The sequence below is a fragment of the Curcuma longa genome, chromosome 1 (assembly GCF_044706935.1).
Source record: "Curcuma longa cultivar G26 ecotype Majalengka, Jawa Barat chromosome 1, ITB_CL_G26_1.1, whole genome shotgun sequence".
Lineage (NCBI taxonomy): Eukaryota > Viridiplantae > Streptophyta > Magnoliopsida > Zingiberales > Zingiberaceae > Curcuma > Curcuma longa.
Genome location: NC_133861.1, coordinates 9,459,377 through 9,486,174, shown reverse-complemented (window position 1 = coordinate 9,486,174; position 26,798 = coordinate 9,459,377). Strand labels below are relative to the sequence as shown.

Below are 26,798 nucleotides of genomic sequence, written 5' to 3'. Positions count from 1 at the left end.
TATAGCGACTAACTTGGCCAAAAATTTAGCTCTCAATTCAGTGGTGGTTGTTTGCTATATTTAGTCTTGGATGTTAATGTTGGTAGGAGATTGTTTGTCTTTATTCTATTTGTGTCTCGTGTGAAATTATCATTTAACATAATCCTAACTAGGTTAGGTAGGATTAAAATAGACATCTAAAGGATTTATTTTTTATCTTGTCCTCACTAATAACATCATTAGCACCTAGATGACATGCATTGCCATAGCTCTCGAGAATAACCCTAAACCTCAATCATCAAGCACAAGAACTTTTTAAGCAAAGCTCTAAAAGATAGGGCACATCAAATGCAAAAAAACATACAGCTACAACGCAAACATAACGCACTAATACAAGGACAAAGGTGAATGAATCCTTTAAACAATACGACACCCAAGCACCAAACGATTCTTGTCCTTTCCTTTTTTTGAATCTTTTTTTTTTTTTTTTCACTCAATCTTGCTATGAAAGCATCTCAAAAGAGAGCATTTCTCGTTAAAAAAAAAATGATAAATCACAGTCAGTCTCATAGACTCAATCCCTAGGGGTGGTCGACCCGGTCCCACAGAAGTTTCCCACCGACCACCAGGGTAAATCGAAAAGCGCATACGGCGGCCAATCCAGATGCCCAATATCCTTTGATTGCGTTCCTCATTTGAAAGAAAATTCTTACAAATACGCCGTAGTTGGGGATCGAATCGCGGGTTCTGGGTCACAACCCAGATGTCCTACCGTTGCACCATTATCCCAAAGACTTTGTTCAAAGCTTCTAGTGATAATAGTTTATCAATATTTGTTCAATCATTATTCTCACAAAAATAAATGTATGCCATTCAAAAGAACTTGGACAAACAAAAAGCCTTTTTTTTATTATCATCGAAAGGATATTTCATTTTAAAAATTATCAAAAAGAGATCTCATTATATTTTTTATCTCAAAAATATTTTTATTCCACTACAACATGTAACAAATATGATCATAATTGCTATATAAACTTTAAATCAAATTCCTCCACGGTATAGTAGTCATGACCAAACTTGCTACAACAATATTAATTAAAATGATTTTGATTAAATGAGAACAATTTTTATACATTAAAAACTTCTAAAAACGATTCCCATATTGTCGAGTTTTTATTTCCTACCTGATATTGCAAACAAGTTATAAGCTAAAAACATCAAGAAAACAATAGTGCTTTTTGTAATCTTCCTAGAAAAAAGAGAGTTAAAGAAAGCACAGCATGGCTTTATCAAACAGCAATACAGATTCACTACTTTCTTGATGTTTGCCAACGAGGGACGAGTCTACTGAGCCGAGCCCATGGCCTTAGCTCAGTGGATCCATGGGCTCAGAAACGTGACCAGACATTTGAAATTAAACATGATTCAGGATCAGCCACAGGAGAAAAAGGCAAAAAAAAAAAAGGACAATTAATGAAAAGTGCTTTGAGCATGAAACTTGGTAGAGCCCACGCCGACAGGGAAGGCTACCATACCATCATAGCAGTTTCATGTTCCAGAGTAAACTTTGTTCAAAGCTCCGACAGCTGCTCCCTTCACTTTGCCATCCTGATGTTACTCATAATTGTGTAGCCCCTACAAAGAAAGTATACCTCAGCTGGAAGCATTCAAACTAATGCAAGTTATTGCACACACCTTTTCCTCTCTTGATGAGAAGCATCACCATTGTCTGTGCCATCTTTATGCTACTTGCCTGTAAAAGATCTTTTTCTTTGTAGTCTGTTTCAGAGATTCAAAGGTCCTACACAGCATACTTTATTGGTACCATTTTCAGTACTGCATGCAGATCATCATCAAGGGAGGTTCCTTGTGTTCAGAGCAACATCATTCTTCATGGGTCTGTTTAGTTGAATTGTTCACTCAAAATGAGTTCCAGCACCCATAAAGGAGCCAACAAGACATCCTACCAGAAGAGTAACATGGGGCAGCAGGAGACTTTACCAGCACAGAACATATACACGCTTTGGCATATCGACGTTGACAATTCGAAAGAGCTTGAACTTTGAACAAGATTTGATTGATGTCGGCACAAGTAGCTTGACACTATGTCAGAAACCATGAGGCACACCAGGAGTCTTTAGTTTAAAATAACTGAAAACCAAGGAGTGATGAGTTACATTTAGACTCTAGTCAGCAAGCACATTATAGAACAATTTCATGTGGCATAGTAGATAATATGCATAGATTAAAGATACAAGATGGGGCAGAACACAAGGAGGCAAAGAGATAAGGAAAAAACAGGTATCGACATCGTTTGTCCATCAGAAAGAACCCACAGCATTATGGAAGAAAAGCTACCAATAAGGTGAAGTGGAAAAATCCATGAGTCAACATAGCTATTATTGAGTAAAAAGTTCATAAATCAAATAATCACCAAAGTAGGACAATGAAAAATTATGAAAGAAAAAAGGAAAGATAGAGATCTTTGCTGTAATTCACATCCACAAGGACACTAAATAATATGCTGACTCAAGTGGGAAACTTAGACTTGGTGCAGCCATAGCACAGTTGATACCACTAAAAAATCATAATAAAACATTAAAATATATAAACTAAAGGATGTAAAAGGTAACATGGTTGTAGCAGTTGCACCAGTTTGAACAAATTACCAAGATCAAGTTCATACTCTATTGAAGACCATGAAAAATATCAAACCTTTGTCGATGGCTTGGTCAATCGGCTTGGGATGCCAGATTGCTCGCAGCTCGGAATGAGCTTTGAGAGTTTAAAGATGCAGATGTTGAGAAGAACAATGTTTGGCTGAAAGCATGGAGGCTGTTAAGGAGGCTCAGATGGTAAGGAGGCAAGCTGCGAGATTGAAGATGTTCTAGGTGGTCAAGAAAGCGGTTGAAGAGGCACTTGCTTTGAATGTGAAAAAAAAATCAGTTAACAAATCTTATTGTTGGGTTCATTTTGTTGACTACATGGTTAACAACCCTTTTCACCTAAACACTGTGAGAACCAAGATTCTTATTTTGGATTTTTGAGTCAATCCTTCTATCTGGTTCACACTTACCTGATTCGCCTGACAGCTATCTCCTCCCTAGTCCACTAGGTATTCACCTTCGAGATCAACTCCTGAAAGGTGGAGAATTATGCCTCAACTAGTGGAAAAAAGAAGAATTCCTCACGTTTTCAGATAGGCAGTGTCGAAGTTACTCATTTAGGCAGTTGTTCCTTCCCAACATCAATAGGCTAAGTGGCATCTATGTTACTCGGATGGGTACAAATATCTATACATGGCTGCGGATCAAGAGAAATATTGAGTGTGCACTCAAAGTGTTGGTGTCTAAATATTTTCAGTACCCGACATAGGTATGGAGGGAGTAGATGAAGAGTAAAATAGCAAAAGATGGCACATCGAGGTTTGTTTCTCTTGCAAGTTAACCATGTCACCACTTGCATCGTTTGGTTGAATGATGCCTCGTGAAGGGCTCTTTTCCATTCATTTGAGTGGTGCCTTGGGAAGGGTCCATGACAAGCAATGCCTCAAGCAAAGCGCCTAACTCATCATACAATCAGAATGCCACAATTAAAGCATCTACCTTGTTACAGGATGATTAATGCTTTCAGTAGAGCTGCTTGATTCACATTAGGTCGAGGGTACAATTGTTTCATATATCGAAAGATCTTCATCTCCTTATAAATTGAAAAACTCAATATGTTTAGGTATCCACAATCAACATTGTGAGTCTAAATTCTAATAGAAGTATAGCAACTTCTCTACAACAAAGTTATCGAGCTCACATTGTCATACTTTCTTTAGGGAATGCTCCACTGTTGTGACAATGCCACCTTCAAGAATTGAGGGAGTTACTTAAGCAGTGGGTAGAGAGGTCTTGATGTCGATAACTTACAGTTGATCCTAGTTTTTTGGATGCAAAGGGATAGGAGCGAAGATCTCTCGACCATTGCCCTCTCTTGAAAACTACCCTGAATTTCCATCCCCTATCATTTTATGTAAGGACAATTTTTGAATTTTCCATGTTGATTGGGAATAGAAATATAATACATATTTGACAAATAGCAAGGTTTAAAGTCCCAGTGTGGAACAAATTTTGGTCCTATCCCCAGATGATCCCATGTTGATCCGTTGGATTATTGCATAGTGCCTCAAATGTCATATATAGATACAAAGTTCTCTTCCCAAGATAACCATGTAACCTATAGAACAAATTAATTAATTTATGAAAACTAAAAGCGTACCTTTCTTCTCTATGGCTTAGTCTTCCTCCTCTCCTCTTAAATGATCTTCTTTGGGTTGGCACACGTTGAGCAATCCTTATACAGATACATTGAGAGGGTTTAGATCTACACAACCATCAATCTCATCATGAAGAGGGTGCCTATCAAAGCCCAATCCTTATACAGATGCAAAATCTTAAATGGTAGATGTTGCAACATCTCACAAAGAGTTACAGGGTTTGCCCTTCATCTCTTTCTTCTAGGTGCCTTAAGAGTGGTGATATGCTGAGATAATCATTGAACTCTTGAAAAGCTTTGTCACACTTCTGTTCCCACCATTGTCTACATGCTACAATTGATTGATTGGACAAGGAATTATGGTTCCTATATGCCCTGTCAACTTCTAGAATCCTCATATATGGCGATTAGGGTTGTCATGTCAAGGAAGATTACAATATTTTGTGGTTATCCTCCATTACCTTGTGGTTGATCATGAAACTGATAGGCTTCCTAATCTGACATTGAACATACACTTCTCTAGATTGAGGCATAGGTTGTTATGCCTCATGATCTGGAAGGTGACTGGAGGCATATGACATAGTCGGATGGCCTTGCTTTCAGTAACAATGATGTTATTGTAAATCTCCATTTCCTTTCTGATTAGTAGCTTGAACAACTTATTCACCATTCTAGTACTTCTTTGAGTCAAGGCAGGAGCTAGGTGTCCCAATTTCCCTTGCCTTTTGTAGTAGACTCCTTGCCTAGCTAAGAGTCTGAAAGTAAAGATATTTAGGGGGTAAACTGGATATCACTTCCTTCTCCTCCTCCTCCACCTCCTCCTATCTATTCTATGATTATGTGTTAGGTTGTTTGGTCTGGAATACCTTCCAGTGTAGCAGCAAAGAGGACACCAAGTTCAATGTTGGGCATCATGTAAGTTTTATCAAATGAACCAAGTAGTTCCATACAATTCATTAGGAGACACCTTGTTTTTTTTAATCAAAGAGAACCCTTGCTTCTTTAGCAATGGCCAATGGAGTGTCTTTGCAACTCTATGGACCATTTTGGAGGACCACATTTGAGTTAGTTTGGCAATCAAAAATAAGAAGCCACCTCTTTGGCCCCTACCTCCTCAACAAAAGGAGAGTGCTTAGTCATGAACTCCTTTCTTTGCCTTCTCCTTTCTCAATCATAATAATCTTCATAAAAGTCGAAGTCATTGTTGTACTTGAATCTTCTATTCTGAGCCTTACTACAGAATCAACTTATGGCATAGCGCACCTAAAGTGACTAGAGAAACCTAAAGAACTTTCTCTTTTGCTATGTTCGCTTCACCTTCCCATTTCCCTCCCTCTTACAGCCATTAGGATCTTTCCATGATGTCCTTCAGCATGTGCCTCAAAGCAAGGAGTAGGACAAACCACCAGATGTGGGGTGGTAATCACGAGGGCTCAAGTGTCATCGTGCCTTGATTAGGTTGAATTAGGGGATCATGACAGTTGGAGTGGACATCTAAATTGCATCTCTTGCTTGGACCTGAACTTGCTTGTAAAGTCTGAGAACACATCTATAGTGATGAGTGCTAGACAAAGCCAATGACAAAATTTCTGAACCTAGCTGGAATAATTGACATTGCATCCATACAATCAATAATGTCTCAAAACCTAAAAGTTAGTAAGGACTGTAGAACCTCTAACTAATTCTCAGGAGTTTACTTCTCTTGATTCATTTCTCTATCTCAAAGAAACCCTTCTTTAACACTGAATGAGTTTCAAAGGGTCAACATTTGACCACGTGGAGGAGCTCCAATCTGAATCAAATCAGTCTTTTAGTAATCGTCGATCTTTTTGTTTCCCTACCCTTGAGTTGCCATCCAAACAAGAGGAAAGAAGGAACTACGAATTAGCTAAGGGGATCGACACTCTGGTTTAAATTAGATCCTTATTTTATCATGTTAGAAGCAAGCATATTAACCAAGCTTGATTAATGAGCATACCTATGCCCCTCACCCTGAATGAGGAATATTACAATATAGAGAAAGGATAGATGTGCAGGATGACAGGTTATGTGGTTAGATTGATGCTTATTGAGCATGTGCATGCTTTAAATGTTTGTGCGACTAGCTAAAAGTAATCTATTTCTATAAGAGTAAATTTTGTTGCTTAAAAGAGTAACAAAATGTAAAATTGAATAGTAAAATTCATAGTACCAACCAAAAATAAAGGTATATATGAAGCATTAAATATCATCGTAAGTTAGGTTCAAACTGCGCACAGGAAATCACAAGATTATACTGGAAAACAGACCATTGTTAAGCAGGGCATAATTTTGGATGTCTAATTAAATCCGAAAGCTCAGATTGGTTAAACCTATCTGTAATTATACACTAAAGCATTATATTTACCAATGTAGAAAATTGTGTAAAATAGTAATCTGCAAACTAAATTGATAAGATCTTAACAAGAAGATAAAATTTCATTGGCCAAAAAAGAAAGAAATGAAGCTCTTTTGTTGTTAATTCTAACAATGGAAAAATCAAATGAAAGGCAATGAAGAGAACAGCACTTGTTAGATGTTACCCCAACAAGAACCAGTTAGCCAACCAGATGAAATCGTTGGAACATTACACCTCTGGTCAACTCCAAGATCCAGCAGCTCTGTTCTCTCTACCATGAAAGCAGGACCGTTTGCTGATCTAACACAACGACAGAGGTAAGTGGACGAGAACAGCAAAGCAAAAAATAACTACTGCTTTCAACATTACTTTCTGCTAAAATTGACCAACCAGATCAGCAAGAAGATGTTGAAGAGAAGGAAATGGCTGAGAGGTTTACCTCGAGTTTAGGAATTGGGATGGTAGTTTCTCTCCCCTGTGCAAAACCCTAGCAGGAAGGTCTGCATGGTACAAAATTGTCTATGGTGGGTTAGAAAATCGACAATGGGGCCCGCGCAACAAGGTCGGCCACGCTCGTCCGCCCGTGCGATCCCTTTACTACAGCGAAACGGATCCCATCTCTCTCACTATACTTAGTCAGTACCTCTCTGTCAATGCCAATTTATACTCGACGAGTTACTCTTCGTTGCCTCCCATCCGTCTTCCAGTCTCTCAATCGGAAAGCCAGCCTTTTGATTCCGGAACTTGCTTCGCGATCTGGTGAATGATGGATTCATGGTCTCTCCAGCTGCTTGATGTGCTCCTCATTGTGATAGCGAGCGTGGTGTTTTGGGAATTGGGGAGGTGGAGGAGGAGGAAGACGAGGGGCGGGCTGCCGCCGGGCAGCGTCGGACTGCCGGTGGTGGGAGAGACGCTGCGCTTGATCGCGGCGTACAAGACGGAGGACCCTGAGCCGTTCATCGACGAGCGGGTGCGGCGCCACGGCCGGCTGTTCACGACGCACGTCTTCGGGGAGCGCACCGTGTTCTCGGCGGACCCGGAGTTCAACCGGATGGTGCTCGCGGCCGAGGGCCGGACCGTGGAGTGCAGCTACCCGTCGTCGATCTCCACCTTGCTGGGCGCCCACTCGCTCCTGCTGATGCGCGGCGTCCGCCACAAGCGGATGCACTCCCTCACCCTGACCCGCCTCGCCTCGCCTGCCGCCATCCGCGACGCCGCCCTCCTGCCCCACATCGACCGCCTCGTCCGCCGCACCCTCGACGCCTGGTGCCAGTCGCCGGACCCCGTCCGCGTCCTCCTTCTCGATCAGGCCAAAAAGATCACTTTCGAGCTTACCGTTAAACAGCTGGTGAGCGTCGACCCGGGCGAGTGGACCGAGTCGCTCCGCCGCGAGTACCTCCTCCTCATCGAGGGCTTCTTCTCCATTCCCTTCCCTTCTTTCCTCTCCTTCACCACCTACGGCCGCGCCCTCAAGGTTCTAGCCCAACCCCAAATCTTCCCTCTCTCTCTCTCTCTCTCTCTCTCTCTCTCTCACCCGGATTCAATTGACGCAGGCGCGGAAGAAGGTGGAAGCAGCGCTTAAAGATGTCATAAGGAACAGGAAACGGGAGAGAGAAGCGGCAAGCAGAGGAAGCGACATCGCGAAGAGGAAGGCGGACATGCTGGAGGAGCTTATGGACGGCGCGGTGGAGGAAGAAGAGGCGATGACGGAGGAGGAGATAGTGGACTTCCTGCTGTCGCTGCTGGTGGCGGGATACGAGACCACGCCCACCATCATGACCTTGGCCGTGAAGTTCCTCACCGACCACCCCGACGCCCTCGCTCTCCTCCGGGTGCGTATGGCCGCCGGCCGCTTCTCCCCTCGCATACAGACCTGTAACCTCTAACACCAATGCTCACTGTCGGCATTTCATGGCGCAGGCGGAGCAGGACGAGATCAGAGCGAAGGAGGGAGCGCTCAAGGAAGGGGAGCCTTTGACCTGGACCCATTACAAGTCAATGCCCTTCACACAATGCGTAAGCCGCCCACCCCCTCCTCTTTCCTCAGCTTCCTGCTTTTTTATCTGTTATTTTAGTCTGATTTCAATCTCTCAGTTTCAATCGAGGAGTCTTTGATCAGAATTTTTCGCTTTGAGTATAAATTTAGCTACAATTATGCAATAAAACAATATAGATTACTGGCGACATAACACCCAAATTCTCGCCGTGGGTGGAGATTGTGATCGAGCTGCAACCTTCCATGATCATACCACTCAATTATGAAGGCATTTACTATTCCTTTTAAGAAAACGTGAAAGCTGTTATCCATAATAAAGAGAGGGTGGGTTGGGATGGTCAAGCTTAGGATTAGGAAGGAACAGAGTGTTGTGTGAGTGGGGTCCAAGTCCATAAAGATCCCGTGTCAATCTGCGTAGATTCTGATAGAAATCCAGCGTCGAATCCCGTCGGTTCAGCTGACTGATCCGTCAACGTCGCATCGTACGCAGTTCTGGAGATGTGAACAGCATTAATGAAAATTAATTTCTGGTTTTTGTCTTCATCTGTTCTCTCTGAGCCGGCTCGGCTGAAATGAATGCTCTCTCTTTCTCTCTGACGAACGCATGCGCATCATCGTCAGGTGATCAACGAGACGCTTCGAGTGGCCAACATCATAAGCGGAGTCTTCAGACGCGCCATGACGGACATCCATTTCAAAGGTATATCTATATATATAATAGTCTGATGGAGAAGGATTGTATTATAGCATGTTGGTTGAATTAATTAATTACTTGTAGGATATACGATCCCGAAGGGGTGCAAAGTTTTCATCTCGTTCCGAGCCGTGCACCTTGATCCTTTGTACTTCGAGGATGCTCGGACCTTCAATCCTTGGAGATGGCAGCAGGTCATTAATATCAATTAGTTGGTTAATCATCGATTGAATTGGTTAATTAATTAACTAACTAACTGCGCGCTAGCTGTGGATGCAGAATAAGGAGTCAGCAGCGACGACGCAGCCGCACTACGCGCCCTTCGGCGGAGGATCTCGGCTCTGCCCTGGCTACGAACTCGCCCGCGTCGTCATCTCCGTCTTCCTCCATTACCTCGTCACTCGCTTCAGGTGCCAGCCTAGTTAAATTTTAGTTACCAATTGATAATGTAATTGATTTTTCATAGTTTAGGATCTCAGATATATATTGGGAATTACTATATATATAATTAATGCAGTTGGGAGGAAGCTGAGAAAGATAGGTTGGTGTTCTTCCCCACCACGAGGACTCTCAAGGGCTACCCCATCAATGTGCGATATCGTAACATTAGCAATGATAATAACAATGGCGAGCCAGTCACTGATCAGTCTGCACCGTCTTCTTCCTCATCCAATATCGGTACACCTTGAAAAAGGGATAAATAAGAGGATTATGTATGTATAGGATAAATAAATCCATGTATTCATCCTATTTAGTTAGTTAGTGAACTATATATGTATGTAATTGATATGAAGCTTGTTCATCATATATAAAACAACTAATTAAAATGTATAAGTTAATCAATCTATATTATAATCAATTAGTTTGAAAAATGTGACTAAATTGCAAATATAATTAATTACATCAACAAAGTATATGAATGATTATGCCAAGAATGATAAAGAAGTTATCCGAAACTTTCATTTACTTCCAATTGGTGTTTAGTTTGATTGGCATCTACGATTTCACCGGTTATACTTTCCATCTTATGTGGGCATGATTTAAGGTAGTTTTTATTTGAAAAAAAAATGAACAATGTTGTTAATAATACATTCATCTTTAGCTATAAAAAGAAACATTTTAAGAAACATAACAAGTGTGTTGAGCCAAATAGAAAACCTCTAATTTGGACTGCATGCGTGTTCGTTCAGAAGAAGAGGTAGGCAAAATAGTGGATTGCAATTCTTATCATAGCTAGAACATTCCTGGGTTGGGATGTCAGTTAGCAGCAATAAAGAACGCCTATATTTCACTTCAAAGTCTAAATCCTTCTAATCCATTTCTAAAAGACAAAAGAGGTGATCCAAATTCATTAGTCTTCTACCAGCAAAAACAAAATACATTTTCAAGCTATAGGAACTGAAAACCAGAAGCTTTTTTGTTTTTTTTTTCCCAAGGATTTATACATCAACCAGATGTTGAGCGTTGAATATTGTTGAATTTATCTTTAAAGCCGAACTTGTAAAGTGAAAGAAGATTTGCTCATGCGTCCTCATCCACATCAAAACTACACTTCTCTGCAGAAGTACTATCATCATCATAATCCAATGCATTCAACTGCCTGTCCTGAAAATGGCCGATAACCGCTTGTGCTTCAGTCGTTAAAGCAGCCATAGCAGCTTTTATAACTCCAGATTGTGGCCTGTTATCATTCATATTATTGCAACTAACAGCATGATTTTCTTTACCGTGGCACGTTCTCCTTCTTCTTGCTTCTACACAATGTAGATGGTCAATATATTTCTCATGCAAAGCAACATTCTTAATCCGCTTCAGAACCTCTGGGCTTGGATCTACATCATTTGTTTTGAACCTGGACAAAGGCCTCTTATGAGCTGAGGAAGACGTCTCACTGCACTTCATAATAAAACCTGTAGTAAACAAAGAATCTGGAGTTCCAGGATCTCCACTTCCAGGCATTATAATGGCAGATGCATTTGGAGAGTTTTCAAGATGCGAGAAATAGTCTACACCTGTGGTTTGATCTGCCAATTGATGCTTTCTCAGCAAATGCCTGACTGTCTTTTGGGCGGCAAGAGTCCTGCGTTTACTTCCCCTTGCCTTGTTGATTTTCAACTTTGTGTCATCTGGAGGTTTGCCTCCGAATGCAAAATGGACTATTGGAGATAAATCAGCTTTCTTGGCTCTTGAACGAGGCTGGTGTTGAGGCGGAGTTGCAAGATTAGCATGGATTCTGTCAAAGCATTCTTGTGCAGACTTTGCTGGTACCTGTGGATGCATGAAATTATGGCATTGTATATGGAGCACTACAATTCATTCTAGCAAGGGAATCACTATCAATATAATGCTAGTCGGTGAGCAATATAGACCATGAATCATCACCATAATATGCCACATTCTATCCTCCAGTGGGTTTCACATGTTTATGTCATAAACAGAGAGTTTTTTTGCTATTTACTCTGGTGATCCTGTACATCCACCATATTGGGAAAAGGGAATACAAGCTCTGAGTAAAACACCTTTCATAAGGAATTCATCAGGAACAAAATAACAGTTGACAATAAATCAACTGAGCTAAACTGAAAACAAATCGGCTAGGTTATCTGCTGAATATAGGAATCACAAGGAACAACTACTAGTTGAAAATGTTTTTGCTACTCAATCAAGCAGGACCTTAAGCTACTCTTTAGTGGTACTGAATGTAAACATTGCTGAATGTTAAAACTCTTTGACATGTCTCTTGGTATCACCAAAAATGTATAAGACAATGCTAGAATTTACAAATGTATTCTTTCCTTGGTTTCACTTTCCTATGGTGAAATATGAAAGGTGATTGCACACCAGTTAGATGTTGTTTATATCATGGCAGACGTCCTGACAATAAATAGTGCACAACAGCACCACAATCATAGAATTCTCATCAAACCTAAGAAGGACATGCCACAAACACGACTCCAGAAACTCTTTTCATTTAAATTGCCCATTCTTTACTTATTAATGATATCTTCGTCCACCTCACCTTGTTGATTAGTATATCAAGATATTTAGAAAATCTACCTATACAGATTTTTTTAAAAAAATCTTAACTATATCCTTAATTCCCTTTATGTAGTTGACATATTCTGAGTTTTAATCCTGCATAACTTATTAGTTTGTATAATTTACTCCACACTCCAAACTTCAATTTTATTGGTCCACACTCATCAATTAGCACAATGTCATCAACAAATAACATGCATATATTAAATATGATAATAAGTTCATTTATTAATAATTTGAAAGATAGGAGCTTAGATTTACTCCTAGATTCTATCGGACAGACTGTTGTATCTATTAGACAGTGAAATGAATTTTTGGAATTTATTAACATCCTCCAAGAAAATTGTCAAAATTCCCATTGTACTGAAACCAATGAAAGAACACTTAATAATTTATTGAGCAGTGTGCAAAGGGTGGTTTGAAATACAGGAAAGAATATCATTCAAGTAAGATTTGCAAAGGAATTTCAAACAGATTTGCTAGTTCACCAAACCTTATTATAAAATTAGTTTAGGATGCAAGATGTATGACTCAAAGTTTTGATGTTGTGAATCGTGATAAATAGAATGAAAAAGTAAATTTGATAAATTTGCAAACTGACCACTTAAAAAAAGTAAACTCTAGTAGCTCTCAACACAACTGAAGGGATGTAACAAGAAATGAAACATATACTAGTTTGTCAACAAAATGGCAAATAAATCCAGCAAGTATGGTAGAAAAACTGTCAACTACCAAAACAAATTTCAACAACACTCAATTTTTTTCTTCTGGATTGACATACGTGGAATCTCTCAAGCCACCATTTGATGGAGGCTCCAACCAAGACCTTGGCACCAACTTCCAAGTCCCTTACCGAGTTAAAACAGACTTCTTTTAGTGCTGAATTACATAGACACAATTGTTTAGTCACTTAAGTAATCCCTACATATTTAGACAACAATTTACTAGATTCAAATGATTTTTAATAGATTTTTTTTCTAGAAAATGCTAAATGGTAAAGAAAAAGGCATAAAGTAACATAAATATAAAGGGAAATAAGACAGTAAAGGATATTTTCATTGCTCATCCTAACTTGAAGGTGACGACTAGCTTAGTTTTTAGGTTTTATCACTTACCGCTAAAACAAAACTATTTACCCTGATTTAGTGTTGTGCAGTCACAATCATCCACACAATTTAGTAGCTCATAAATGAAGATTCTCATGAAGAGTTAAAAATAAAGTTCATGCAGCTAAATGCTGAAAACTGACCAAGTGAGCACATTAGAATATTGTATAAATAGTAAAGTAAATATCTCAGTAATTCCATTTACTTGAACATAAGTCCATATAGATGAATCAGCCAAATATTTTTGTTTGAGCTAATAATAAAATGTAAAGGAACAAACACCTTAACAGCAATTTAATCAAGATATGAGATGACAAAAGGGCCTATGAGATTCTGTTACTATGCTAGACATGTGGTTCCTTACAAAATCACAACCTGTTCCTAGATAGACTAATGCTTGGAAAAATGGGTCTCATCATTCTGTTTTGTAAAGTACAACTGAACCCCATGGTGATTCGCTTGTTTAAACATGAATTATCAATATGCTTATACATGTATTTCAATAAAAAGGGGTAAGTTACCTAAAAACCACATACCATACCTCAATTTCTATTGTTATCTTGTTTTCAAGATGTAGCAAGGTGGGCCACAATCAAAGCAATTTTTCATTCAACCACTGGTTTAAAGCAGTCATTAAGTTGACAATCTGATTTTACATGAATAAATCTTAGTTAATGTTTTGTAGATAGGTAATTACATGGACAATGATAATAAGTTGATGGAGCCAAGATGACGGTAAACCAAGCTACAATTGAAGCTATTTTAGGAAATTAGCTCTAATACATCAAACCATATATAGCTGCTTCCCGTGCATGTAATTAAGATTTCTTTAACATCTCATGGTTTTGTTAACGTGTACCTCTAGCTCAGACCTCCATTATTACTTGTACTTCCCTTCAGTTATACCAGGCATAGTTTGAATTTTTCGTAAAGGTAGAATGGCCTTAAGAAAGAAATCATAAAAATAAGATCTGTCATTGACAAAGTGCTATGAATCAGCAATAGGCTCCAGCATCATCTTCATCATATACTCCATTGTGGACCACAGGAAATCACACAAATTTCTGCTTAATTATATAACTGTTGATGTTTAAAGAAAAAAAAGTATAATTATGAATATATTTGGGAATAGATAAATGTTTTTGGTACCAATTTATAAGAATAAAACTGATATACTTTTTTCTACTTAGCAGAGTCATAGGACAACTTTGGGAAGTATGCTTAAAAGAAGCAAATATGAAACAATGTACTAAAAATCATAGGCTCTGCGCCCAGAAGATCAATTGTCAATATTATTTATCAAGCTGGTATGGATAAATGCAGAGAAAAGAAGTATGTATATATATGAATTTTCTATCGAGCATATTCTGCTAATTGATGGGAGTCTATACATGAAATGTTGTTTCCACAAGATGGACATATAAAAAAAAAAAACTCTGCAAGAGTCTTTGAAGTCCTGAACTCTGTTTTTCACAACATGGACTTCAGCAATAAAATGAAATGAAGGAATAGCTATAGTTCCCCAAATACATATAAAATTCCATTATTAGTTTGTCATAGAACACAATCAAATCATAAAGTGAATATTTAATAGAGACCAGAAAGCTACATGCCAAGGCAAATTTATGCATGAAGCCTAGTATGAAATGTTAAATGACACTATTTCTTCCTTTCGATACCAATGCTTAAATATACTAAGACCTAATAGTTGATCCGTGGACCAAAGATTTAACTCATCCTTCCTGAAAATCTAGTGTCATATCTTTTCACATGAAACTCTTACATACGTGTATACTCAAAAGGTTCAGTTTTAGAGTCGGAGTGGGAGATGGAAGTACACTTGACAACCTAGAAGACAATCCAGAATTTTAACTTCAAAGAAGACAACTTGCTCTCTGTTTTCTATTTGTTTAAGACCACACTAAGACTCCATTGGTCTTATTGTCTATTGAAGTACTTTGATAGTCATATAACAATTATCTAATGCTAATACATGAAGTTTCACCAGGGAAAGGAAAAAGGGATCACAAGATAAAATTAGTAGATCTATCATATTAGTGGCAAAGGAACTAGCAGCAAGGCTGACCAAGACATAGGTAGGCATTGAAAAACTCAAGCAACTTGAGCACAAACAGGAGAACTGAACAGTAGAGAAGAACAATCCAGGGAAAAATACCATCTTGGAGACCTTCTTCCAGAAATGCGGTGAAGGCCTCGCCAACAAGTAAGCCCTCTGCAGTGCTCCCTCTTGCTCTTCCGTCCAATCCTCCGAAGTACAATCATGATGGACTTGGCCATCTCCTCCTGCAGCCTCTTTCCTCTCCTCGACCAAGATTTCAACTTTCCTGCTCTTGTCCCGCTTGCCTTTGCTCTCCGCAACATCCTCCACCTTCCCTCCACCCACCAAACCAAGAACTCCGTCCGTGTGCACATGCGTAACCGCACTGGATGCCAACCTCGAGGACCTCCTCAGCTTCTGAGGCGTCTCTAGCGAACCAAGAACTCCGTTCGCGTTCACATGCCTAATCGCAATGGATTGCAACCTCAATGACCTCCTCACCTTCTGAGGCGTCTCTACCAAACCAAGAACTCCGCCCGCGCTCACGCGCCTGACGGCAATGGATGCCAACCGTGAGGACCTCCTCAGATTCTGAGGCGCCTCGACCGACCTAGAACCCCTAATCTTCCTCCAATCAGGAGCAACTTCTTTCATGAATCCTCCACTTGAGCCGGGATCACTCTCGCTCTCCTTCGCCTCTCCTGAAGCCAATCTAGGAGACCTTCGAAGGAAGCGGGGTGCTGGGACGGGAGGCGAAGTTAGTTTATCCTCAGAAGACGGCGTTGCATTGCTAGGTTTCTTCGTTTTCTTGTTGCCGTTTGAACGACTGGGAGTCGGTCGTCCGGTCGTCTCGATACTCTTTAATGTCTGGAATCGAGGAGATCTGCTGGGGATTTGGTGATACCTGAGTCGCCGGCCGGTTTCACGAGGCCCGGTGGTCGGAACTCTCTTGGCCATCTTGTTTTTTTTGGAGCAAATGATTATGTGACTCGAGGAAGAGAGGGGAGACGATAGAGGGAAAAGAACATTCAGTATTTCGAAATTCATGGGCCGTTTGGGCTTTTACGACCCAATTAGATCTATTTATAGTATCAGCAACTTTAATCGTTTTGGTACAATTTTTAAAAGAGTGATGCTACTTGTCACAATATATTCCCGTCACAAATTTGTGATGGAAATCTGGACCGTTCAATCATAATCACTCATTCAATCACAATCATCCATTCAATCTACGATCATGATTTAATCTTAATTTTAAAATCCAACGGTGCAGATTCCCGTCACAACATTTGTGACGGAAATTCTATTGTGACAAGTAGCTTTTTTATTTTTAAAAGTGGTAATTTATATCATGCAGTAAGTGATGTTATAAATAGATGCTCATCTGAAAGGAATAAAAAACTATTAGAGAAATTTAAAACAATTTTTTATAAATTAGTTAATGCTTTTTAAATAAATTATGTTTACAAATTGCTTACGGGATATAACCCATTTACATATTCAAATCTATTTTATTTCCATTAATTATATTTTAGATTAAATCAAATCATATTTCAGAATTGCATTCCGATTTAATAGGCAGATCTGTACAGATAGCAACCAGGAGATTTTGTTTCCTTCCTGAACATAAGCATTTATCATTTATGTAGAAAAGAATCTCTACCATTTGAGCAGATACTACACCTGATAAAAGAGATAATCTGATTTAAAGAGTAAGAAAAAGGTCATCCACTGTATTCTGGTAAGAAAAACAAAATGCAGGACGCTAGCAACGATATTAAAGGTAAAGGCATCGTCATGGATTTGTGACTATTATCTTCTATTGTCCTTCGGACTGCTGTTTCTGTTGGCTTTAAGCAACCACCAGACTCCACTTGGTGAGAGAACAATGCGTCATGATTAGACATTCTGGAGGACAATTATCAAAGAGAATAATAGTTAAACCAAACATTGCACATTCTGAACTGAATAAAGAACCTCCATAAATGGTAATAAAATTGTAATATGAATTGTCTCGATCTAAGCAAAGAAAATTTCAGGTGCAAAACGATATGCCAGTGCATCTGATTTAAGTTGAAAAATCCTCAGCAGAACAAGCATGCTTTATTAGATGTGGTGCAGAGAATGTCAATAAGGTAAAGGAAGCAGCAGTTAAAGATCGTAGAAACAATCGAAGAAATAATCATGGAGATGAGAGTTTGGATACCTCCCTAATCGAGAAGCTAGAATTCACCTATGTGCTTGTTTAAACTTTCTTAAAACACAAATCATGCACACAAAACGATCCATCACAATCTTAACTGGAAATTTCCGAAAGGAAACAATAAATTCATTGTGACAAAGGAGTTCCAAAGTACCACTGTCAACACCTGACATCCGTTATCTTCTTCCCATGCCCAGCTTTATGGTACATCCTTTGTCTAGAAAGAACCTGTCATCACGTAAATATCAACCCGAGTGCAGTGAAAGAGCGCCAATTTCATCACTATTTAAACCAAACTTGAAGTCTTAACATTCATGTTGACCCTGCAAATCAATCTGCTGACCCGGACTTCACTTGATCTGCCAAAAAATGTAAAATGCTCTGCCAATCTGACTATTGATTCTGCAAATGAGAGCGATTGAGTTAGAATTGTGTTCAAATGGGGTTGTGTAAAATAGACTCTAGGCTTGCTAAAATTATAGAATAATTACAATTTTGATTAGGATTAAGATTAAGAATATTTAATTATAAATATCAAGGTTTATAGGACTAATTAGAAATATGATATTAGCTACTATGAGAGATCAAACCAAAAGAGCGGCTTTCCAAAGAATGGGTAACATCACAGATCCACCCTCACCATTAGGATGAAGCTACCCACTGCCTCTTTCACCCAATCTGAGGGAGGCAAGGTCGTACCCTCCGAATCATAGGGAAACTCCATTTTTAAAAGGTTGGATTTCCATCATTCAAATGGAACTGATGATCCAGCTGCATGGTTGGCCAACTGTGAACACTATTTCAACCATCAAAGTGGTTTTACCACCAAGTGAGATTACTAAAATATCATCACAAAAGTCATGCAAGTGTGGTCCCTCAAACTGTCCATGTATCAGACAGATCAGGCAGGGATTGGTCAAGCCAAACCTGAAAATGATAGATTTCAATAAAGTTATACAAATAATGAACAGTAAAATTGTTTGATAACACTTACCGTAATCTACAATGCAAGATTGGGAGGGAGGTATATGGAGATTGACAGAATAGAAATATTCCATTGTACTTGAACAGAATGATTTGTTTGGAAAAGATTTTTTTTTTAAAAAAAATACAACTGAGGATAAAATTTTTGGATGCAATATGATCTCAGATTAGCATTTTGGCACATTAATCCTCACCACCAATAGCCCAGGTCACATTGCACCCGGTACGCATATGCCAATGGGGCTCATGCCACAACTTATCATCATTGAGATATTAAAAATAATTAAGCATCAACATAAACGGGCTGTAAAAAGATAAAATCAAAGACATAGCAATCCATGTTAAAGTGATAAAAACAATACAGAGGACTCTTTACACAATATTTGTGCAATATTTTGAATGAGTCCTAAAATTACAAAAAACCAAATAAATAAAATTGCAAAAGTGAAGGCATTGAAAAAAGAAGACAATAGTACGAACACAATTTTCCTTAATCAAATAAAATAAAAATTTGGGATGCAAATGAAAGCTCAGATTAGCATTTTGACACATTAATCCTTGCCACCAATAGCTCAGGCCACACTGAACCTGATGCGCAGATGCTATTAGGGCTATTGTTACAAGCTATCATCATTGCATTCACAATCAACAAAATCTTTGGGTACCAACATGAACAAGCTATAAAAGTACAAAACCAAAGAAATAAAATTCTGTAGTAGAATAAAAAAATTTACAAACTTATTTTACCAAAAACTTGGATATTCAAATTGGAAATCAATTTATCAACATTATCCTCGAAAAGAGAACCAAAAATGAAAGAGAAAATACTGGAGGAAAAGAATACAATAGGCCAAGCATAGATTGAATTGATCTTGTGTGAGAAAGAGATAACAAATGGGGACAAGGTTTCATCCCCTGGAGCTGCAAGCAGAAAAATCTTTGAATTTGTGTACAAGAGACACAAGTTACACCTCCCTTCACCACTAGAAGGTAACTAGAGAGAAATCGAGAAGATACATCATATGTGCAAGAGAAAAGGTAGATGGTCATATTTATGTTCTCTCCTTCCATCCCACAGATTGAGGAGCAAATGAAGATTCCTTTATAGTACTTTTCCATTCATCTGAAGATTTAATCTTCTTCCCTCTCACTGCCCTCCAATCTAGATTCTCACCAACAAAATACAGGACAAGTAGAAGGAAAGAGGAAATGATGAAGCATCATAAATCACTAGTCGGAGATAACTCGCCATTGGTTTCGTGTCGAGGGATGAGAACGTTCGCATCGAGGGAGGAAGAAGAAGCAGTAGATGCGTCGTAGCGCGAGTAGATCGCAAGATCAGGAAGTGGGAGGCGCGGGCGGCGGCGTCATCTCCCTCTCCACAAGCAGCCACCCCCTCAAATATGGAAAACCCTAGCGCTTCAAATGAACGAACCTGGTTCGCTGCAACTGAACCGTAGGCCTGAATTTGATTGAGCCGGTTCATTACTTTATCTTTGTTTTTCTTTTTCAAAAGGAATTACTTGAGCAACATGAATAGAAAATTAGTTTTTAATAGTTTGGATCAAACATGGGGAAAAAACTCTAGTTAAAAACTTATCTGGTTATTGGAATAGAAAATTAGTCAAAAGCAATCAATCTTTTGCCCCAGAACAAGAAATTTCAAGAACCAAGAGCTTTAATGATCATAGTTGCACCGAAAACAAACCCCTCTTCTTAAATGACCTGTTGAAATCAATACATGTTTGAATTATTTTATTGCAGTCGATCCTTTGTGGATTTGTTGAGAACCTTAGTCAAACTTACAATCTCCAAATGGCCACCATTCTAAGTCCTCTAAGGAAGTTGTTGGCACGTTCGAATCAAGCGCAAAGGTTACACCTTATCTTTCACCGATGGCTGGAGGAAATTTGCTCAAGCTCACGACTTTGGTGGTATTTTATTCGCCATGATCTCCCTTTCATATCTTTGAGCAGAAATATTTGATCTGTGTTGCATTCACTACGTGAGGACAATTTTTTTGGAATACCCTGCATCAAATTTCCTCCTTTACTACTCTTCAACATTAGAAATTTCTTCAGGTACAACAGCAAAGTTCACCATTATCTTATACTTCAGATTGTATGGACGTATTTTCTTCTCGAATTGAAGTGGTAGTTCTGTCCCATTTGCCAACTGTAGTGGAGAATCTTCCACTACGATGCCATCTTTTTCTTCAATAAAGTTGTGATTTCATCCTCAACGAAATGGTGTTCCTCCTCATCGTCTGATCGCACTGCAACAAATAATTAGTAGCAAGAATCGCGTTCAGATAATAACTAGAAAACAGTTTTACTTGTTCTTTTGGCACGAGATTACCTAAACTTCTGCTCAAGCATCTGCTGCCAGTGCCATTCAAGTCTTGGTAGCGGGAAACCAAGAAGAATTTAACAACAAAGTCGCGTGCTTGAGCAAATTCTCTCAGCAATCGGTGAAAGATAAGTTGCAACCTTCACGTTTGATTCGAGCGTGCCAAAACTTCCTTAGAGGACTCAGAATGGCAGCCATTTGGGGACTGTAAGTTTGAGGAAGGTTCTCAGCGAATCCACAAGTGATCGACTGCAACAAAATAATTCAAACGTATATTGATTTCAACAAGTCATTTAAGAAGAGGAGTATGATTTCGATACTCTGATCATTAAAGCTCTTGTTCTCGAAATCTCATGTTTTGAAGCAAAAGATTGATTGCTTTTGAGTATTTAACTAGAGTTTTTCTGGGTGAATTCGAATGACTAATAATCTACCATGTGTTGAATAGCATTTCTTTGTGTTGCTCAAATAATTCTTTTTGAAAAAGAACAAGAAACAAAATAAATCAGCTGAGAAAAAGAAGAATACCAATTTCTCCAGGAATTCAGGCAAGAACCTTGAAGAACTGAGGCCTAGTCGAATCCATTCCTCCTTGATTTAGATCGAGCTTCTCCAGTAAATAGAATGCTCCGGGAAGGAAATGAGGGAGGAAGAAAACCAGTCTTGAGGAACAGATGATTTTGCAGTGTTTCTGAAGTCATATGCTGTTTCAGCTTTCTCAGTCACCAAAGAAGGTATCTTTGGCAGACGGAAGGTTGACAATGGAAAAAACTGAATTAATAAAATAAAAGAAAAGCTGCTTCAAATTAATGATTTCTTGTCTTCATCTTGCAGATCTGCTGTTTCTGGCGAGTTACCGGGTTTGGGAACACTGACTACGACGGCGACCTTCACTGCTGCCGCTGTACTGGCCGTTCTTGAACCTGGTGCGACGTGCGTGGGTAAAACTATCATGGACGAGCTGGCATGCAGGTTAACAGCGGCATAATGCTTATTTTTCCATGAATTTGATAGAATTATTTTGCGTACTGGAAAAGCAACAAATGTGATTTTCTTTCCTTTTATTGGATGTCTCCTGCAGCATTAATGGAGAAAACTATCATTATGGCACACCAACTAATCCATGTGCCCCTGATAGAGGCCCTGGCGGATCATCAAGTGGATCTGCAGTAGCAGTTGCTGCAAACCTAGTTGACTTTTCACTAGGTTTTTGCACCAAATTTCTTCACGTTTTTTATTCCAATAAATTATTTATTGTTATGCTGACTTTTATGGATGCAAACACCTACACAGATCACTTAACGAGGCCGAGTAATTATAAGCAAATGAACTGTAAGACCTTTTTTCTTCAAAAGCATTCAAACTAGGCCCTCATCCTTGAAGTCTTACAATCAAGACCATGAAAAAAAAAAATCACAAGTTTGTTGCTAAAACTATAGGTGCAACTCCAATGGCACAAATCTTTGACACTGTTGGTAAGGATCAAACTTCATTCTTTCAATACAATTTACTCTAGTTCATTTATTTTATGCTTTCATTACAGTGTAATGCCCTCCCTATATATGCATTATTCATAGGCAAAACCAAATCATGAAGGAAAATGGTTCTTCACCAAATGCCAAAATCTGAATATGCTTGTTATTGCATGGATATGCTACCTATTAGTATTCAGAATCTAATCTTTTATCATAAAATTTAAATATACTCTAGGTTCAACAAGGTACAGTGATCTAGATACGCATCAACTTCATACTTGAAGAATGATCCATGAAAAGATTGAACTTTTTTTCTTCCAGATTTTACATACAAGTGTAGAAGAACAGAAACAGCAGATCTGCGAGACGAAGACAAGAAACAGCAGATCAGGTTTTATGCATGGTCAACCTTCCTTCTGCCAAAGATATCTTCCACTGAGAAAGCTGAAACAGTACTTCACCAACCTTCATGCTTTAGAAACACGGCAAATTCATCTGTTCCCCCACCTTTTTGCTTCTCTTTGCTCCACGGCAAAGTCTGGTTTTCTTCCTTCATTTCCTTCCCGCAACATCCTATTTGCTGGAGAAGCTCGATCTAAATCCAGGAGGAATGGATTCGACTAGGCCTCAGTTCTTTAAGGTGCTCGTGCCTGGATTCCTGGAGAAACTGGTATTCTTCTCTTTCTCAATTGATTTATTTTCGTTTCTTATTCTTTTTCATGCTATGCAACACATGGTAGATGTTAGTCATTCAAATTAACCCAGAAAAAACTCTAGTTGAACACTTATCTGGTTATGATCAGAGTACCGAAAACATACTCCTCTTCTTAAATAGCCTGTTGAAGTCTATATATGTTTGAATTATTTTGTTGTAGTCGATCCCTTGTGGAGTTGCTGAGAACATTCCTCAAACTTACCGTCACCAAATGGCCACCATTCTAAGCCCTCTATGGACGTTTTGGCACGTCCGAATCAAGCGTGAAGGTGGCACCTTGTCTTTCACCGATGGCTGGAGGGAATTCGCTCAAGCTCACGACTTTGCTGTTGGATTCTTCTTGGTTTTCCGCTACCAAGGCAATATGGTTTTCACCATTAAGGTCTACGGCTTCAATGGATGTCTCAAGGATTACAATGACACTGGCAGCAGATGCTTGAGCATAAGTTCAGGTAATGTCGTGCCAAAAGGGCAAGTCAAACTGTTCACTAGTGATTATCTGAACGCGATTCTTGCTGCTAATTCTTTGTTGCAGTGTCATCAGACGATGAGGAGGAACAACATCTGGTTGAGGATGAGAATCATAACTCGGTTGAAGAAGAAGAAGATTGCATCATAGTGGAAGATTCTCCACTACAATTGCCAAGTGGGAGAGAATTACCACTTCAATTCGAGAAGAGAATACGTCCATACAATCTGAAGTACAAGATAATGGTGAGTTCTCTAAACTTTGCTGTCGTAGATGAAGAATTTCCTAGTGTTGAAGAGTAGTAAAGGAGGAAATCTGATGCAGGGTATTCCAAGAGGCTTGTCCTCACGTAGGGAATTCAACACGGATCAAACATTCCTACTCAAAGATACGAAAGGGAGATCATGGCAAGTGAAATACTACCTAAATGGTAAGGACGGTTTCTTAAGGAGTGGATGGGATGTTTTCAGTGAGGAAAATAATCTAGAATTGGGTGATCGATGCATCTTCAAGTTTATATCACAAGGAGTGATGGATGTAGAGGTGGTGAAGCGTGCGAAATATTTACTAGGATGAGGAGATTTGTCAACTAAACACACTGAAAGTTAGAGTTTAGGGAACTTTCAAGCTTATACTATAGAACCTACTTTTGGATTAACACTTTAGAAACTTTTAATATGTTGTCATGACATGATACATCCTTTTACATTGCAGAATATTTGAGGATTTAATAATTGATTATTAATCATCTTCACTGAATAGTTCAGGTAGAGGTGTTCATTCTAAATACTTGCAATGCATCATTAATGCCTACTCTTGACGAAAGAAGAAAAGAATTGATTGCACAAGAATCAAAATATTTTTCATCCTTACTTTATATAAAATTAAAGAAACAATCTTCCTTTCTCACCCTCACCAACTTCAACAATCCTAATCTTTTTATGTGTGCTTACAATCTTTTTATGTGTGCTTACATTCGCTGAAAGGATTCAGTTATATAACTCCATTTACATAAACTCAAGATAGACAACCTCTTTGTTACAACATCAAGAAATCATCAGTGTTAATGATGAAGTGTACATTCATTATCATTGTTTTTTTTAGAATAACAAATGGGGGAAATCCAAACAAAACTAGAGATCATATAGTGTACAAGAGACTCAAATAAACAACTTGACTTTTGACAATTACACTTAATTAGCATCTTCCCATGCTATGCTTGCTTGCTCCTTAAGGGTATCATAAAGTGTTTGGGCTAGATTTAGTAGAAAAAGATCTGAATTATGCTTCGCTAAAAGGGAAACGGACACAGGAAGGCCATCATGCATCCCAAGTGGTATAGAAATCTGGGCATCATGATACCAGTAAGCTTGCCATCCGGTAGTATGATAAAGAGAAAAATAGTGAAACCATGAATAGATTTACTTGGGTACCTGGCAAAATCCAGACATTCCGGCAATAGAAAGCAAGGAAAACGCCTTCGATCGAAAATTCTCCAGCTTATCAACCTCCATGTTTAATTTAGGTGGGGCACCAGGAGTCGTAGGCAGTGCAAGAACTCCATTGTCCTGTGACAAAAAAAGCAGAAGCAAAAAAAAAAAAAAAGAATGTCACATTCCCAAAGTATAGTAATGAGCAACTCAAGATTCAAGTTCTCTTCCAACTCTAGTTCTTAATCACTAGTAGACACGATCAATTATTGACAATATAAAAAATTAAACATCCATCAGTTTATTCAGTCCTTTAATAGTTCTACCACAATTGCATCATGCCCCTAGGGCGTAGCCGAGCGGTTGCAAGTGGTTGAATTGCCACCATATAGCAAGGATCGAATCGCAGCAACCGCGAAATACCCGTCCACCTGTGGACCTGTTCGGTACCTGATTTATCTACCTATATCTAGCAGTGGGGTCGGCGATACTGGACCACTTAGGGTGAGTGTAATCACCTTTTGCCACCATACCACAATTGCATCATGTGCCCAGATAAATCTAACTGATCTTTTCAGTACATGGACTACACATCACAATAAACCAAAGAAGAAAAGATGCAGTTTAACTAGTGAAGGTAGAGAAACTTAAAACGTTCAATATAATTAACATTTGTATCACATTTGAAGAGATACATATAGTCCAATAGCATAGAAGGATCCATATAGCCGACCCCACCTAGTGGGATAAGACTTGATTGTTATTATTGTATTACATTTGAAGAATGTGCAATAATAAAGGGAAAAAGTATTGGATATTTTTCAGGGTACCTGCAAAAGGTTCGACAGTGACACTTGAAGCTCGCTTCTTACAAGATAACATAATTCCAAGTCTTCATATGTTGTATTAAGAGCTTCGGATACCCGTTCGAGTATTCCAGGACCTAATATAGGTTTTGTTAAATTCAACCAAGCTTCATGATTTGTTTTGAACTCAAATCTACAGAAAGAAGAGAATGCAGAATAACTTGTAAGAAAAAATAATTTAGATTATCTCAAGATACATTAATAGACAATGAAAAAAACAAAACAAAAGAACGGCTATAATGGTTAGAAGCAGGGCTCTAAACACAAACTGAATCAATCCATCATACAAGGATATGCCAACAGGCATTCATTATTGTTGTTAACTCTTTTACATAAGTGTATCTTGGTACTCTATTAGTCTCCACAGTATGAAAATGACATGGTCTCCACATACATAAGCTCCAAGAGTTGCTACGTAAGCGGCTCCTTGATATGAAAATTTCTACAGGAGGGGGGGGGGGGGGGGGGGGGGGGGGGGATGACCAAGGAAGTTATTTGTTAGTTTTCCTTTACAAAATTGCACAACAGAGCATGGTGTTTTAGTGTAGGTAGTACTAGGCCATAATATACTAGGATATGCATAAATGTTCAAATTCCAATGGTAATTGTTGTTCAAATATTAATAGTTTTGTTGAGCAGGTAGTGGCCTGACCATGATACAAAAAATCTTCTGTGAATTAAATTTCGAGCACTTATTAGTTATCAGTTCTTCCTAGGAAAGACTGGATATCTTATGACAATAATGACATTGGAATCATAAAAAACACATTTTGATCATTGTTTATAGAAACTCG

At 38.8% G+C, this 26,798-nt stretch overlaps 3 protein-coding genes, 3 long non-coding RNA genes and 1 pseudogene across 9 annotated transcripts; 2 read left to right on the top strand and 5 right to left on the bottom strand.

Moving 5' to 3' along the window:
- Positions 1-1,295: 1,295 nt before the first annotated feature.
- LOC141814002 (uncharacterized) lies at positions 1,296-7,111 on the bottom strand. Of its 3 annotated transcripts, none has more exons than XR_012600426.1 (4): positions 7,059-7,111; positions 6,804-6,914; positions 1,703-2,130; positions 1,296-1,614 (listed from the first exon to the last, which is right to left on the bottom strand). It is a non-coding gene; the product is annotated as an uncharacterized LOC141814002 (long non-coding RNA). The 3 variants fall into 3 exon arrangements; XR_012600425.1 differs by having other exon boundaries at positions 1,296-1,878; positions 1,981-2,130; XR_012600423.1 differs by having other exon boundaries at positions 1,296-2,130.
- A 187-nt stretch (positions 7,112-7,298) lies between these two features.
- LOC141835067 (3beta,22alpha-dihydroxysteroid 3-dehydrogenase-like) lies at positions 7,299-10,097 on the top strand. Its single transcript, XM_074722496.1, has 7 exons — positions 7,299-8,093; positions 8,173-8,451; positions 8,540-8,635; positions 9,237-9,315; positions 9,394-9,503; positions 9,589-9,719; positions 9,827-10,097. The coding sequence occupies exons 1-7, from the start codon at positions 7,383-7,385 to the stop codon at positions 9,996-9,998; spliced, it is 1,578 nt and encodes a 525-aa protein (XP_074578597.1). The 5' UTR covers positions 7,299-7,382; the 3' UTR covers positions 9,999-10,097.
- A 733-nt stretch (positions 10,098-10,830) lies between these two features.
- On the bottom strand, positions 10,831-16,470 carry LOC141835078 (uncharacterized). The gene is made up of 2 exons (XM_074722506.1): positions 15,631-16,470; positions 10,831-11,577 (listed from the first exon to the last, which is right to left on the bottom strand). The coding sequence occupies exons 1-2, from the start codon at positions 16,468-16,470 to the stop codon at positions 10,831-10,833; spliced, it is 1,587 nt and encodes a 528-aa protein (XP_074578607.1).
- Positions 16,471-17,189: 719 nt separating this feature from the next.
- Positions 17,190-19,900, bottom strand: LOC141844305 (uncharacterized). Of its 2 annotated transcripts, none has more exons than XR_012603129.1 (3): positions 18,357-19,900; positions 17,871-18,118; positions 17,190-17,421 (listed from the first exon to the last, which is right to left on the bottom strand). It is a non-coding gene; the product is annotated as an uncharacterized LOC141844305 (long non-coding RNA). The 2 variants fall into 2 exon arrangements; XR_012603130.1 differs by having other exon boundaries at positions 17,883-18,118.
- A 689-nt stretch (positions 19,901-20,589) lies between these two features.
- Positions 20,590-21,635, bottom strand: LOC141823800 (uncharacterized; annotated as a pseudogene).
- A 1,403-nt stretch (positions 21,636-23,038) lies between these two features.
- LOC141844553 (putative B3 domain-containing protein Os04g0347400) lies at positions 23,039-24,284 on the top strand. Its single transcript, XM_074732628.1, has 4 exons — positions 23,039-23,194; positions 23,400-23,691; positions 23,775-23,953; positions 24,033-24,284. Exons 1-4 carry the CDS (start codon positions 23,135-23,137, stop codon positions 24,282-24,284), a joined length of 783 nt encoding a protein of 260 aa, XP_074588729.1. The 5' UTR covers positions 23,039-23,134.
- A 458-nt stretch (positions 24,285-24,742) lies between these two features.
- Positions 24,743-26,115, bottom strand: LOC141811987 (uncharacterized). Its single transcript, XR_012600213.1, has 3 exons — positions 25,969-26,115; positions 25,142-25,276; positions 24,743-25,054 (listed from the first exon to the last, which is right to left on the bottom strand). It is a non-coding gene; the product is annotated as an uncharacterized LOC141811987 (long non-coding RNA).
- Between the last annotated feature and the right edge of the window lie 683 nt (positions 26,116-26,798).

What these genes read in the sequence shown, in the direction of transcription:
- LOC141835078 (XM_074722506.1), bottom strand. Translation starts at nt 16,470, where the DNA reads ATGGCCAAGAGAGTTCCGACCACCGGGCCTCGTGAAACCGGCCGGCGA. An exon ending in GGAAGAAGGTCTCCAAGATG is followed by an intron (nt 11,578 to 15,630) that starts GTATTTTTCCCT and finishes ATGCATCCACAG; the next exon opens with GTACCAGCAAAGTCTGCACA.
- LOC141835067 (XM_074722496.1), top strand. Translation starts at nt 7,383, where the DNA reads ATGATGGATTCATGGTCTCTCCAGCTGCTTGATGTGCTCCTCATTGTG. An exon ending in CCTACGGCCGCGCCCTCAAG is followed by an intron (nt 8,094 to 8,172) that starts GTTCTAGCCCAA and finishes CAATTGACGCAG; the next exon opens with GCGCGGAAGAAGGTGGAAGC. An exon ending in ATCCTTGGAGATGGCAGCAG is followed by an intron (nt 9,504 to 9,588) that starts GTCATTAATATC and finishes CTGTGGATGCAG; the next exon opens with AATAAGGAGTCAGCAGCGAC.
- LOC141844553 (XM_074732628.1), top strand. Translation starts at nt 23,135, where the DNA reads ATGGATTCGACTAGGCCTCAGTTCTTTAAGGTGCTCGTGCCTGGATTC. An exon ending in CTGGATTCCTGGAGAAACTG is followed by an intron (nt 23,195 to 23,399) that starts GTATTCTTCTCT and finishes ATTTTGTTGTAG; the next exon opens with TCGATCCCTTGTGGAGTTGC. An exon ending in ATGCTTGAGCATAAGTTCAG is followed by an intron (nt 23,692 to 23,774) that starts GTAATGTCGTGC and finishes TCTTTGTTGCAG; the next exon opens with TGTCATCAGACGATGAGGAG.